General features: G+C 41.9%; 1 protein-coding gene across 2 annotated transcripts in view; it reads right to left on the bottom strand.

The window, feature by feature from the left end:
• The window catches only part of LOC132817060 (inactive dipeptidyl peptidase 10-like), a 924,305-nt gene that overhangs the window by 86,005 nt on the left and 824,755 nt on the right, over positions 1-13,545 (bottom strand). For both annotated transcript variants that reach the window (XM_060827148.1, XM_060827149.1), the window contains 2 exons: positions 6,615-6,706; positions 1,293-1,340 (listed from right to left, as the gene is read on the bottom strand). In XM_060827148.1, the coding sequence (XP_060683131.1) occupies positions 1,293-1,340; positions 6,615-6,706 (140 nt within the window). The remainder of the gene's footprint in view (positions 1-1,292; positions 1,341-6,614; positions 6,707-13,545) is intronic.

Here is a 13,545-nt window from a genome sequence, read left to right as displayed (position 1 = left end):
TCTACAGATCCCTGAAGGGTAGGACAGCTTAATAGAGTTAGTTGAAAGGCATACGAGACATGTGTCTACATCAGATGTGGCACCGATTATAAGAGCAGGGAAGTTATGGTGGAGCTGTACAAAAGTTTGGTTGGGTCACAGTTGGAGTACTGTTTGCAGTTCTGGTCACCATAGGAAGCATGTGACTGCACTTCAGGGGGTGCAGAGGATATTCACCAGGATGTTGCCTATGCTGGAGCAGTTGATCTATGAAGAAAGGCTTGATAGGCTCAGGTTGGTTCTTTGGAGCAGAGAAGGCTGAGATGTGACCTGATTGAGGTGTATAAGATTATGAGGAGCAAGAACAGGGTGGACAGAAAACAGATGTGGCCCTTAGCTGAAAGCTCAATAACAAGGGGTATAAATTTAAGGCGGCGGGCAGAAGGTTTAGAGTGTATTTGAGGAAAACATCTTTCTCCCTCAGGATAGTAGGAGTATAGAATGCATTGCCTGATAGTAGGAGAGGTGGGAATCCACTTCACCTTTGAAAAGTAGATGGATGTGCACTTAAACGTTCAAAACATTCAAGGCAATGAACTAAAGTCTGAAAATTGGGATTATTGTCAATGGGTCTAATGTACTTTGCAGTACTCTAAAGTAAATGGGTGGAGATTCAATGGACTAAAGTGCTTCTTCTGTTCTGTAAGACTCTATAACTCTAAAAATATGAAATAACAAGCTCTAATGCATTTTAAACAGTCTCTGCAGAAAAGTAGTTCTTTAGCAACAAATCAAACTTCTTTTAGCTATTTTCCTTGTTTTAATGTACTTGTAAAGTGCAACTTTAGGTTAGTTTGCTAATTAATTGGACTCAACAATTGCTTACTCAGCACATCATTCAGATATATTTGGCTCCAAAATAATTTTTTTCCCTACCAAAATTACTTTTTAGCCTCTAATACGAATTGTGAATGTGAAAGAAATATAGTCAACCTTCACCATGAGTGAGTGGTATGGTCTCAATGTGTGCATCAGCATGCTGTAAGATGCCAAGGGATTAATTTTGATCAATACTGGATAGATCAAACTTGGTGATAGACCATGTCCCAGGATAAAAGTGAATGAAGTGAATCAAATAAAGACAACTGCAGACTTGAGATCCATCCAGAGATGACATTTCATTGGAAAACTCAATGAGAATATAGATTTGCTGTTACAATTTAAAAAATCACCATCTCATAATCATTAATCACATCTCAGTTTGAACACAACATTGTTTTGAAACAGGTATAGTTTTACCTGATTCTGCTTACCTGTACAAGTGTCTTCCTCTTGGCGAATCTTCCGTACTTAGAAAATATCTAATGAATTAAATTAGATCAGCAAACCATTAGTTGGTATTCACATATTAAAGAATATTGTTCTGTGAAGGAGACCTTGAAGCAGTTACTTATAGTTTCAATTAATGCGGTAATGTTATGTGACAGAAAATAATACTTCAAGATTTTTTTAGTAGGCCAAGTTAAATTTATCGAGTAAAAAATGAGGTCTCCAATTAAATTTATAGCAATGATTATGTTTCACCAAACTACATTTTTCAAATCTTATTTTTAAAAAACTCAGGCATTTATATTGAGGGTTTCGTGATGTCTGGGCATCTGAAAGCTATGTAACTACCTTTGAAACAAGGTCTCAACTGTGAATAATGTTGGCCTAAATATTCCAATTAGTGTCAGGACAGTTCCCACTTATGCTAATCAGAGGAAAAAATACAATTAACTGCCGTCACCTTTGCAGCCTAAGCTTCTAATGATGCCTGCTCTCCGGAGATGCTGCATAGAAAGCTGGGCACTTCGCCACACAGTGCAGGAAAGGTCAAAATATGTCCCCTCTTTTTAGCACCCTCTGCCATAGTACAGTAAGTAGAATTTAAATTTCATAGAAGTTTTAATTGTGTTGGAGTGAGTGTGTGAATGTTTAGATGTTTAATTGGGTAGGGTGGATGAGGTAAGTGGATAAAGGAATAGTGTGCTGTCAGTTGGCTGTCTGGAAGAGTTAGCACTGAGGCTTCTTTTAAGGCGCTCCCACTTAGGGATGGGAAGTCAATTGGCAAAATATTTATCTCAATTGACTGCTATAGAATCCTTGAAATATCTTCTCAACAAGATACAAACATGGTACTGGAAAAGTATCAAGAGAATACTTTTCTGAGGGTCTCAGACATTTGCAGTGATGTGTAATCCATTCTTTCTAACCATTGTAGCAGATGCTGCTTCAAGCTGCAGGCAGTGATTGGATGGATCATAAACTGGTATTGTTATACATCAGGAGTATTAATACACAAGGAAACAAAATATGCTGTGATTGAGAAGGAGACTCTCTCAGTTGCATGAGCTTGCAAGAGATTTCAGGTTATGCTCAGAAAGTGGTCAAAAAAATGGATCACAAACCTTTAGTTGCTCTACTGCATGAGAAGGAGCTAACAGGAATGCCTCTAAGAAAACAAAGATTTTACCTTTGTCTAATGAGGTTTATCCATGAAACACTATACATGGTGAGAAAACTGCAGTTGATAGTGGATGGACTCACCAGAATGATGATTGACAATGTTACCAAGCATGACATTGAATGTATGTCACGCACTCAGTCCACAGTGGCACAATAGCCGGCAATCCTCAATCAGATTGGTCAGATTTCACCAGCAAATTACCAATCTTCCAAATCCAAGAAGAATGTGCTCCAGGAAATTAGTATAAATCCAGATAATTTGGAGGTTACAAATTCAGAGATGTGGGTGAGTAGGATAGTGGTAAATGTAATTAAATATTAAGGGTATGATGATGTCAAAACTTGTGGGCAAAATAATTCAGGATCTCGAAAGAGTGACATCTAGAATTTGGTCCTCCTTAACGTTTTGGTAAGAATGTTTGTGATATCAATATAATCTGCAACTAGTTGCTAACATGTGATAAACTGCATTTTGTTAATGATAACCAATTCTTCTTGTTAGACCAGGACAGGAATTTCCTCCATCAGATGCTAGCATTTCCTATGCTTAAAGTGAATGGTGGTAGACCTTCATCATAAGTAGCAGTTCGTTCAGCATAGTGAGCTTGTCTGGTGCCAGTTACATTGGCCACTGGTTGGGTAAGGTAGCAGGGTGTCAATGCTAGCTGTGTAGGGCATCAACTATAGCATGACTGGATAGTGGATGGCACAGTGCCAGCTAGATGGTTTGGCAGATGACAGTGTCAGAATTCCAATTGGGCGGAGTGGCAATGAAGTAGTTTGAGCAACTGTTCTGGGCTGGGTGCCTTTTGTGTAGGGTGATAGGGTGGCAGTTTGGAAGCCAGGTAGCGTGCCACCTGTTAATGTTGATGCACTGACAGCGAGGCAGGTAGGCACCTGGCTGGGAGTAGAATGGCAGCTGGTAACTAGCCTGTGGTTGGGTGGTTGAGTGGCAGCAAGACAGCTGATAGGGTAACAGGATGACAAGTGTATTATGCAACAAGATGGTGAGGTTGGTTCAGCCTGATGTGTCGGGTGACAAGGTGGTAAGGTTGGTTCAACCAGATGTGTAGGATGACAAGGTGGTAAGGTCAGTTCAGGGTGAGCTAGGGCAGTCATGGGCAAGAGAGGGGTGTGGTGGGGAGTAATACATATTTGTAATCATGAGTTAAAACTGGTTTTAATCAGTCAGTCTAACTTATCCTTCATAACTATCTATGTATGTAAATTGCAACCTTCCAAAGTCTCAAACTCTAATTCAGAGCTCTGAGATGTTGTAGAGGGTGTCACACATAGGGTTTTGACAAAGAACCCAATGTAAATTGAAGCTTTATGAGCAATTCCTGCCAGAAGATCTTGGCCATTATGTCGAACTGGATACTAGGTGGGCAATGACTATATAAAGTGGGCAGCACGGTGGCAAGTAGGCAGCATGGTGGCACAATGGTTAGCACTGCTGCCTCACAGTGCCAGAGACCCGGGTTCAATTCCCACCTCAGGTGACTGGCTGTGTGGAGTTTGCACGTTCTCCACGTGTCTGCATGTGTTTCCTCCGAGTGCTCCGGTTTCCTCCCACAGTCCAAAGATGCGTGGGTCAGGTGAATTGGCCATGCTAAATTGCCCGTAGTGTTAGGTAAGGGGTAAATGTAGGGGTATGGGTGGGTTGCGCTTCGGCAGGTCGGTGTGGACTTGTTGGGCCGAAGGGCCTGTTTCCACACTGTGAGTAATCTAATCTAATCTAATAATAATTCCTTCCTCCTGTGTTGAAACATGAGTATCTTGTCATTGCTTATTGGTAAGATCAGAAGTTAAACAAAGAGGACGACGTGAATGGTGTCACTACAGCTGGGCAGTCAGTCAATGTTTTGTTATGCGAATAATGTTCACAAAGTTCAATCCCAACACAGTCAGCTTCTTGATTAATTTGGTTTTGATTGTTTGGCAATTACTCTCTGTGTAGTCGGCAGAGACAAAATTTAATGCTGAAAACAGTTTGCAGCACAGCTTCTTATGGATCCACTGCATAACTGTAATGATGGATCTGGAGGGGAAGTTTGAAGCCAACTATAATGTACATCAACTCTGCACTGCAGTTCTTATTTCCTTAATGTGACACTAAGAACACTTTGTCGTGGTTGTGGGTATGCTCGCTCAGCTGGGAAGTTGATTTGCAGACATTTCTTACTCTGTTTAGGTGACATCTTCAGTGCTTTTGAGCCTCTAGTGAAACGCTGCTGTACTGTGTCTTCTCAAATCGATTGGTTCTGTTTCTGCTGCTTCCAGTTACCGGTTCCTGTTGCTTGGTGTAGTGACCAGTATATTGGGTCCAGGTCAATTTGCTTGTTGATAGAGTCCATGGATGAGTGCCGCGCTTGTAGGAATTCTCTGTTTAGCTTGCCCTATGATTATTGTGTTGTCCCAACTGAATTTGTGGTCCCTGTCATCTGTGTGTATGGCTACTAGGGACAGCTGACCATGGCATTTAATGGCTAGTTGGTGTTCGTGGATGTGGATTGTTAGTTGTTTGCCAGTTTGCCCTATACCGTGCATTCTTTGTATGGAATCTTGTACATTACGTTAATCTCGCACATGATGGGTATAGGGTCTTTGGTCCTGGTGCGTTGTTGTCTGAGTGTGCCTGTCGGTTTAATGGCTATCTTGAACCTGAGCGGATGGTAAAGTCTGGCTGTCAGTTCCGAGACGTTTCTGAGATGTCAGGTCCTGAATTACAACAGCAATCACCAAAACACACACAAGAGAAGCTGCATTAGCACCCTGTTCAAAAGGGCGACAACGCACTGCAGCACTCATGACCTACAAAGTGAAGAAGACCGCTACAGAATATTCGTTAAGAACAAATGTCCCCACAACTTCATCCACAGGTGCCTAACAGACAAACAATGCAACAAGAACATGCCATGACCCAACTCACTAGCCCCTCTGCCATACATTAAAAACTAACAGCCAGATTTCTCCAGCCACTGTGATTCGTATCAGCCCATAAACCGACAGCCAAGCTCAACAACAACTCACTAGGATAAAAGATCCAATGTCTGGCATGTGCAAGACTAAGGCAATTTACAAGATTCCATGCAAAGACTGGGCGAAATACCATAACTGGCCAACAGGAAGACAACTAAAAATTTGCATCCACGAACACTTACTCGCCACTAAACGTCATGAACAGCTGTCCGTAGTATCCATACACACAGATGACAGGGACCACAAATTCGACTGGGACAACACAACAATCATAGGACACCCAAACAGAGGACACAGAGAATTCCGAGAAGCATGGCACTCATCCATGGACTCTGTTAACAAGCACATTGACCTGGACCCAATATGACGGCCACTCTAATAAACAACTGGAACCAGCAACTGGAAGCAGCAGGAACAGAACCAAATAAATTCCAGAAGACACAGTACAGCAGCACTTCAAGGAGGTTCCAAAGCCCTGAAGATGTCACCTAGACAGGGAACAAAATATCTGCAAATCAACTTCCCAGCTCAGGGGACGTACTCACAACCACAATAACCGGCACCCGAGCTGCGAACCTTTACACAAATCTGACTCTACCTTGAAATTCTCACCAACATGGTAGCTATAGTTTAAAGGGACTGGTTATCTTCCTACATTTTACTAGTCCTCGGAGAGGAGATGGAGAGGGTTATAGTTTGAATGTTATCTTGAGTCTCTGTTCCAACAACTTTGTTCAGAATTGAAGGAAATAACATGTCCTTGTGGATAACACTCCAGTGTTAAAATATGTTTGAAAATATTTATTTTTGAAGAGTCAAGACTAAAGCTTTATACTTCATCAAACAAAATTATTAAATAAAATGTGTATGGCCACATTACCATTCTGTAGAAAGGAACTCTTAATACATATGCTTGAATATTGTGTTAAAAGCACAAACTAGATTACATAACTTTATTCGGAACCACTCAAAACCCTTGCAACATAATATGTTAATGCTGCATGTATCATCTCAAAGTTCAATATAAATAATACATTTAATCTTGTTAACAAAATATAAGAGACCTGACTTTTGTAATTGTTTCCATTATTATATTAGTTGTCATTACTCAAAAAAATCAGTTTGGCAAAGTAGAATATACTCACATCTTTTGATGAACTTCGTCATATCCAAGGATTTGTGTGACTTCCCAGTTTCCTGATGTCAGGTGACGCACGCTACTCAGTTCACTTTTTGGCTGCAAATTTCAAATGGAGACATTGATAATATAAAGTACAATGAAAATCATAGATGTATCAATATAGCAGGCTTTAGAAACACTTAAAGAGCAACAGAGGATAACTAAAAAAGCAATACACAGAATTTAAAAGTAAACAATTTTTAATTGTAAATGCATTGCTTTACCAAATTTGATGATTCATTCGCAATTGCCTGTCTTCTAATGATGTGTATAACACAAAGACTTCAGATTTTTAAAAAAATTCTTCTAATTAATGTGAGGGACCATATTTAAAGGTGATCTCCCCTTCCTTTATGGACCTCAGTTTCAGCAACGTATTAACTTTAAGAAATTTATACATTCAATTTTCCTCCATTACATTGAGAATGCGCCCAAATTTCAGATTTATAACTGCTATAACATTTTCATAACTGCAAATTTTCTACTGCTTATCTTGCCCATAAAGCTTACATAAACAACCTTCCCATTATTTCATTTGAAGGTAGCTTTCTGATGTGGAGCCAAACTTGCTCAAGCTTTCATTCAGTCTTTTAGTTGCAATATTGGCACACAGTTGCTTTACATATTGGCTTGGTTCAAACTTGGTTTTGGGAATAAGTGAAGATGTACCACTAATAGCTTCTGGGGGCCTGAAATGACTTCTGTTAACATATGTTCATGACACTTTTGTGTGCCCATTCAATGGGCTGTATCTCATCACCCTTGCAGACACCCAGAGACTTACAAGATTCTGATCCAAGGAAGATCAACTCCTCAACACTCATGAACAGGAATAGGAGTGGCTGCTATTCCTGGCCGGCACAACTGATAGATCGAGAGGGTCTGAATGGCTGCCAGATTTCTAAGGTGGGGTTTCTGATGCTGGAGGGGCAGAAACCCTCCCTCCACTCTATCACCAGACTTAAATAACTATGGGACAGCTTCTGTTCTTCAGGGGAGGCTCTTTCCTCCTAAAATGGATTCTTAGAACAGCTGGTACTGGAGACTACCAGGGAGAAGGCAATTCTGGGTCTGGATCTGCAACAAACTGGATTTGATCAGGGACCTCGAAGTAAAGAAGCCATGAGGAGGTACTGACCATAATATGATAAGTTTTAATCTGCATTTTGAGAGGGACAAGGGAGAATCAGAAGTGTCAGTATTGCAGTTGAACAAAGGGAACTATGGAGCTATGAGGGAGGAGCTGGCCAAAGTTCAATGGTTCAATACCCTATCAGGGATGAAAGTGGAACAACAATGGCAGGTATTTCTGGATATAATGCAGAAGGCACAGGATCAGTTCATTTCAAAGAGGAAGAAAGATCCTAAGGGGAAGCAGGGGTGGCCATGGCTGATGAGGGAAGTTAAGGACTGTAGAAGGATAAAAGACAAGAAGTATAACATAGCAAAAATGAGAGGGAAGCCAGAGGACTGGGAAACACTTAAAGAGCAACAGAGGATAACTAAAAAGGCAATACACAGGGAAAAAATGAGGCAAACTGGCCAAAATATAAAGGAGGATAGTAAAAACTTTTTTAGATGGAAAAAGAAAGGTTAAGACTAAAATTGGGCCTTTGTAGATAGAAACGGGTGAATTTATTATGGGGATCATTGAAATGGCAGAAGAGTTGAATAGGTACTTTGGATCTGTCTTCACTGGGGAAGACACAAGCAATCTCTCAGATGTAGCTGAAGGACCCAGGGTAATGGATGAACTGAAGGGAATTTATGTTAGGCAGGAAATGGTGTTGGAAAGACTGTTAGGTCTGAAGGCTGATAAGTCCCCAGGACCTGATGGTCTGCATCCCAGGGTACTTAAGGATGTGGCGCTAGAAGTTGTGGATGCATTGGTAACCATTTTCCAATGTTCTACAGATTCAGGATCAGTTTCTGTGGATTGGAGGATGGCTAATGTCGTCCCACTTTTCAAGAAAGGAGGTAGAGAGAAACAGGGAATTATGGACCTGTTACCCTGACGTCAGTGGTGGGAAAGATGCTGGAGTCAATTATAAAAAAAGATGAAATTATGACTCATTTGGATAGCAGTAATAGGATAGGTCAGAGTCAGCATGGATTTACGAGGGGGAAATCGTGCTTGACTAATCTTCTGGAATTTTTTGAGGATGTAACTATGAAGATGGACAAAGGAGAGCCATTGAATGTAGTGTACCTGGACTTTCAGAAAGCCTTTTATAAAGTCCCACATAGGAGATTAGTGAGCAAAGTTAGGACACATGGTATTGTGGGCAAAATACTGACTTGGATTGAAAATTGGCTGGCTGACAGGAAGCAAAGAGTAGTAATAAGCAGGTTCCATTCGGAATGACAGGCAGTGACCAGTGGGGTACAAGATTTGGTGCTGGGACTGCAGCTGTTTTCAATATACATTAATGATATAGATGAAGGTATTAAATGTAATATTAGCAAATTTGCTGATGACACAAAGCTGGGTGGCAGGGTGAAATGTGAGAAGGATGTTATGAGAATATAGGGTGACTTGGACAGGCTAGGTGAGTAGATAGATGCATGGCAGATGCAGCTTAATGTGGATGAATGTGTGGCTATCCACTTTGGTGGCAAGAACAGGAAGGCAGATTACTATTTAAATGGAGTCAAGTTCGGTAAACGGTAAATGTAACGAGATCTGGGTGTTCTTGTACATTAGTCAATGAAAGCAAGCATGCAGGTACGGCAGGCAGTGAAGAAAGCTAATGGCATGTTGGCCTTCATAACAAGAGTTATTGAGTATAGGAGCAAAGAGGTTCTTCTGCATCAGTACAGAGCCCTGGTGAGACCACATCTAGAGTATTGTGAGCAGTTTTGGTCTCTAAATTTGAGGAAGGACATTGAGGGAGTGCAGGGTAGGTTCACGAGATTCCCAGAATGACGGGACTATCATATGTTGAAAGACTGGAGTGACTGGGCTTGTATACACTTGAGTTTAGAAGGATGAGAGGGGATCTGACTGAGACGTATAAGATTATTAAAGGATTGGATACTCTGGAGACAGGAAGCATGTTTCCACCGATGGGTGAGTCCAGAACCAGAGGACACAGCTTAAAAATAAGGGGTAGGCCATTTAGAACAGAGTTGCAGAGAAACTTCTTCACCCAGAGTGTGGTGGATATATGGAATACTCTGCCCCAGAAGGCAGTGGAGGTCAAGCCTCTGGATACTTTCAAGAAAGAGATGGATAGAGCTCTTAAAGATAGTGGAATCAAGGGTTGTGGGGATAAAGCAGGAACAGGATACTGAATATTGGATGATCAGCCATGATCATAATGAATAGTGGTGCTGGCTCGAAGGGATGAATGGCCTACTCCTGCACCTATTGTCTATTGTTTATAAAACACATTTCAGCCGGGAATGGGGGTGGGGTTCAAAAGTTATAACACCCAAAAAGATTAATTCCACCAGAAAAGAAATATCACAAAACATGTAAGACAGGTAGTTGGTTTACACTGACAAATTTTTGATCATCGATTGAACTTAAAATTATTTCACCCAATGGATATTCCGGGTAACTAAAGATCAGTGAGCCTGACGTCGGTGGTAGGAAAGTTGCTGGAGAAGGTACTGAGGGATAGGATGTATTTATATTTAGAAAAGAATGGGCTTACCAGTGATAGGCAACATAGTTTTGTGCCGGGGAGATCGTGCCTTACCAATTTATTGGAGTTCTTTGAGGAATTGACCAAGTTAAAGGAAGGGCTGTTGATGTCATAATCATGGACTTTAGTAAGACGTTTGATAAAGTTCTCCATGGTAGATGAATGGAGAAAGTAAAGTCATATGGTGGGCGGGGTATTGTAGTGAGGTGGATAAAGAACTGATTGAGCAACAGGAGACAGAGAGTAGTGGTTGAAGAGAGAAAAGTGACTAGTGGTGTTCCACACGGGTCAGTGTTGGGGCCACTGTTGTTTGTAACATACATAAATGATCTGAAAGAGGGCACTGTTGGTATGATCAGCAAGTTTGCAGAAGACACGAAGATTGGTGGAGTAGCAGAAAGCATAAGGGACTGTCAGAGAATGCAGGAGGATATAGATGCTGCCTGGCCTGCTGTGCTTTGACCAGCAACACATTTTCAGCTGTGATCTCCAGCATCTGCAGACCTCATTTTTTACTGGAGAGTTAGGCGGAAAAGTGGCAGATGAATTTCAATCCAGACAAATGTGAGGTGATGCATTTAGGCAATGCTAATTCCAGAGTGAATTATACAATGAACGGAAGAGCCTTAGAAAAAGTTGATGGGCAGAGAAATCTGGAAGTGCAGGTCCATTGTACCCTGAAAGTTGCTGCACAGGTGAATCGAGTGGTCAAGAAGGCATGTAGTATGCTGGCCTTCATTGGACGGTGTATTGAGTATAAGAGCTGGCAAGTTATGTTAACATTGTACAAGACATTGGTTCAGTCACATTTAGGATACTGTGTACAGTTCTGGTTGCCACATTACCAAAAGGATGTGGATGCTTTGGAGAAGTTGCAGAGAAGCTTTACGAGGCTGTTGTCTGGTATGGAAGGTGCTAGCAATGAAGAGAGGTTGAGTAGGTTAGGTTTATTTTCATTAGAAAAAAGGAGATTGAGGGGGGACCTGATTGAGGTTTAAAAAAATCATGAAGGGTATAGACAGGGTGGATAGAGACAAGCTTTTTCCCAGGGTGAAGGATTCAATAATGAGAGGTCACGCTTTCAAGGTGCGAGGTGGAAAGTTTAAGGGGGATACACGCAGCAAGTACTTTACACAGAGGGTGGTGGGCATTTGGAATGCATTGCCAGCAGAGGTGGTAGAGGAAGGCACGGTAGATTCATTTAAGATGCGTCTGGATAAATGCGTGAGTAGGTGGGGAGCAGAGGGATACAGATGCTTAGGAATTGACCGACAGGGTTATACAGTACATTTGGATCGGCTCAGGCCTGGAGGGCTGAAGGGCCTGTTCCTGGGCTGTAAATTTTCTTTGTTCACCCAGAAACAATAACTGTACTGATAAATGTTCATTGTCACGCCTTCTGGATGATGATTTTACAAAGAGATTTGCCTTCTTGTTCATCAATCATCCCTGTTCTCACAATAAGTATTGGTTTCATTAAGTTACAGCTCCACTTAAAAAGAATTCCGCATCTTAACCTTCACTTTTTCTTCAATATTCCCCAGGTACCTCTGCAAGCTCTGTAGACCTCCAACTCTGGTCCCTGAGCATTTCCAACTTAATCAATCCATTATTCATGACTCTGCCTTCAGTTATCAAAGTCCTCAAAGCTCGAATTCCTTCCATAAATTTTCCTGCCTCTCCATCTCTCCCACTCTCTCTCATTCTACAGGATACATTTTTTAATCTTGTTGCTCAAATATTGTCTTATGATAAACAGCAGTAAATCTGCAGTCACCAAATTGACAGTGTGATAGTCTGTTTACCAATGGTCCTGCTCGCCAAACTTGTTCTATGCATTCAAGCCTTGAACTTAGTACTAGAGACATGCCAAGAATTCAGACCACTTTCAACTGAAAAGCCTTCAGAAGCTTCCAAAGTTCAGATTAGATTAGATTAGATTACTTACAGTGTGGAAACAGGCCCTTCGGCCCAACAAGTCCACATCGACCAGCCGAAGCGCAACCCACCCATACCCCTACATATACCCCTTACCTAACACTACAGGCAATTTAGCATGGCCAATTCACCTGACCCGCATATCTTTGGACTGTGGGAGGAAACCGGAGCACCCGGAGGAAACCCACGCAGACACAGGGAGAATATGCAAACTCCACACAGTCAGTCGCCTGAGGCAGGAATTGAACCCAGGTCCCTGGCGCTGTGAGGCAGCAGTGCTAACCACTGTGCCACCGTGCCGCCCAAATGTGAGGACAAAATACAGAAACTGAGATTCTCATCCAGGAAAGTATGCTAAGCATCTGCACCTTATTGAGATCAGTGCTCCAAATCCATGGGGAAGCATGTAAATTTCCCCCAAAGTATGTGGAGAAATTCATGATGCTAGCTACCTTTCTATGTCCTGGGCAGAACGTGTGGGACCGTTAGGTTGGCAGGGATGGCAAATCTGGGGAGCTGTCTGGCAGGACATCCAACTGCTGGGTCTTTGGGGACTACAGGAGGACAACTACTGGGAGAAGAAAGAGGCTGCACCTGCAAGGGGGAAGGTGAAGAGGAGAAAGAGACTGCAAGGGTTTTGGGGGAGGAAAGAAGCTAGAAGAGTCTTATCGCAAGAGTGAAAGACTGCAAAGGAGATGTAGAACTGGAAAGGCTGCAAGGGGATTTGGGAGAGGAGAGTTCGGTAAAGGGATTGGGGCAGACTGTGAGGTTGCAAAATGTTTGGGAAAAAGAGAGACAGGGATTGCTGAAGAGGCTGAACATGGGTGAGAGAGGGAGGTTCCAAGGAGATGAAAGGACATCTGGAAGTGGAAAGAGAAAGAGATAGGCTGCATGATTCAGGAGGAGAGGGAAGCAACAAGGGACAACTGAGAGTTAACTATAAGGGTTAAAAAAAAGCTAGAAAGAGGGAAAATGGGAGGATGCAAAGCAGAGAAAACAGATTTAAAAGCATCATTGACAGAATATAATGTGGACTTGCTGGTGTTGGACAAAGTCATTAATCACACAACATCAGGTTAAAGCCCAACCAGTTTATTTGGAACTGCAAGCTTTCAGAACCCCTGCTCCTTCCTCAGGCAGCTAGCCCTCAGAGAGGGAATACATTAGGCACAGTATTTATAGCAAAAGACCAAAGGGTCACACAACTTATGCGAATGTATTGAACAAACCAGATGGCTATTAAGTCTTCAATCAGTTAGAATGGAGGTGCAGGTTTCGATTGATTAATATGTAAATCCTTGCCCCAAG

Source organism: Hemiscyllium ocellatum, chromosome 7 (assembly GCF_020745735.1).
Source record: "Hemiscyllium ocellatum isolate sHemOce1 chromosome 7, sHemOce1.pat.X.cur, whole genome shotgun sequence".
In the NCBI taxonomy this organism is placed as follows: Eukaryota; Metazoa; Chordata; class Chondrichthyes; order Orectolobiformes; family Hemiscylliidae; genus Hemiscyllium; species Hemiscyllium ocellatum.
Note: the sequence above shows the minus strand (reverse complement) of the source record. Positions and strands in the feature narration are given on the sequence as shown.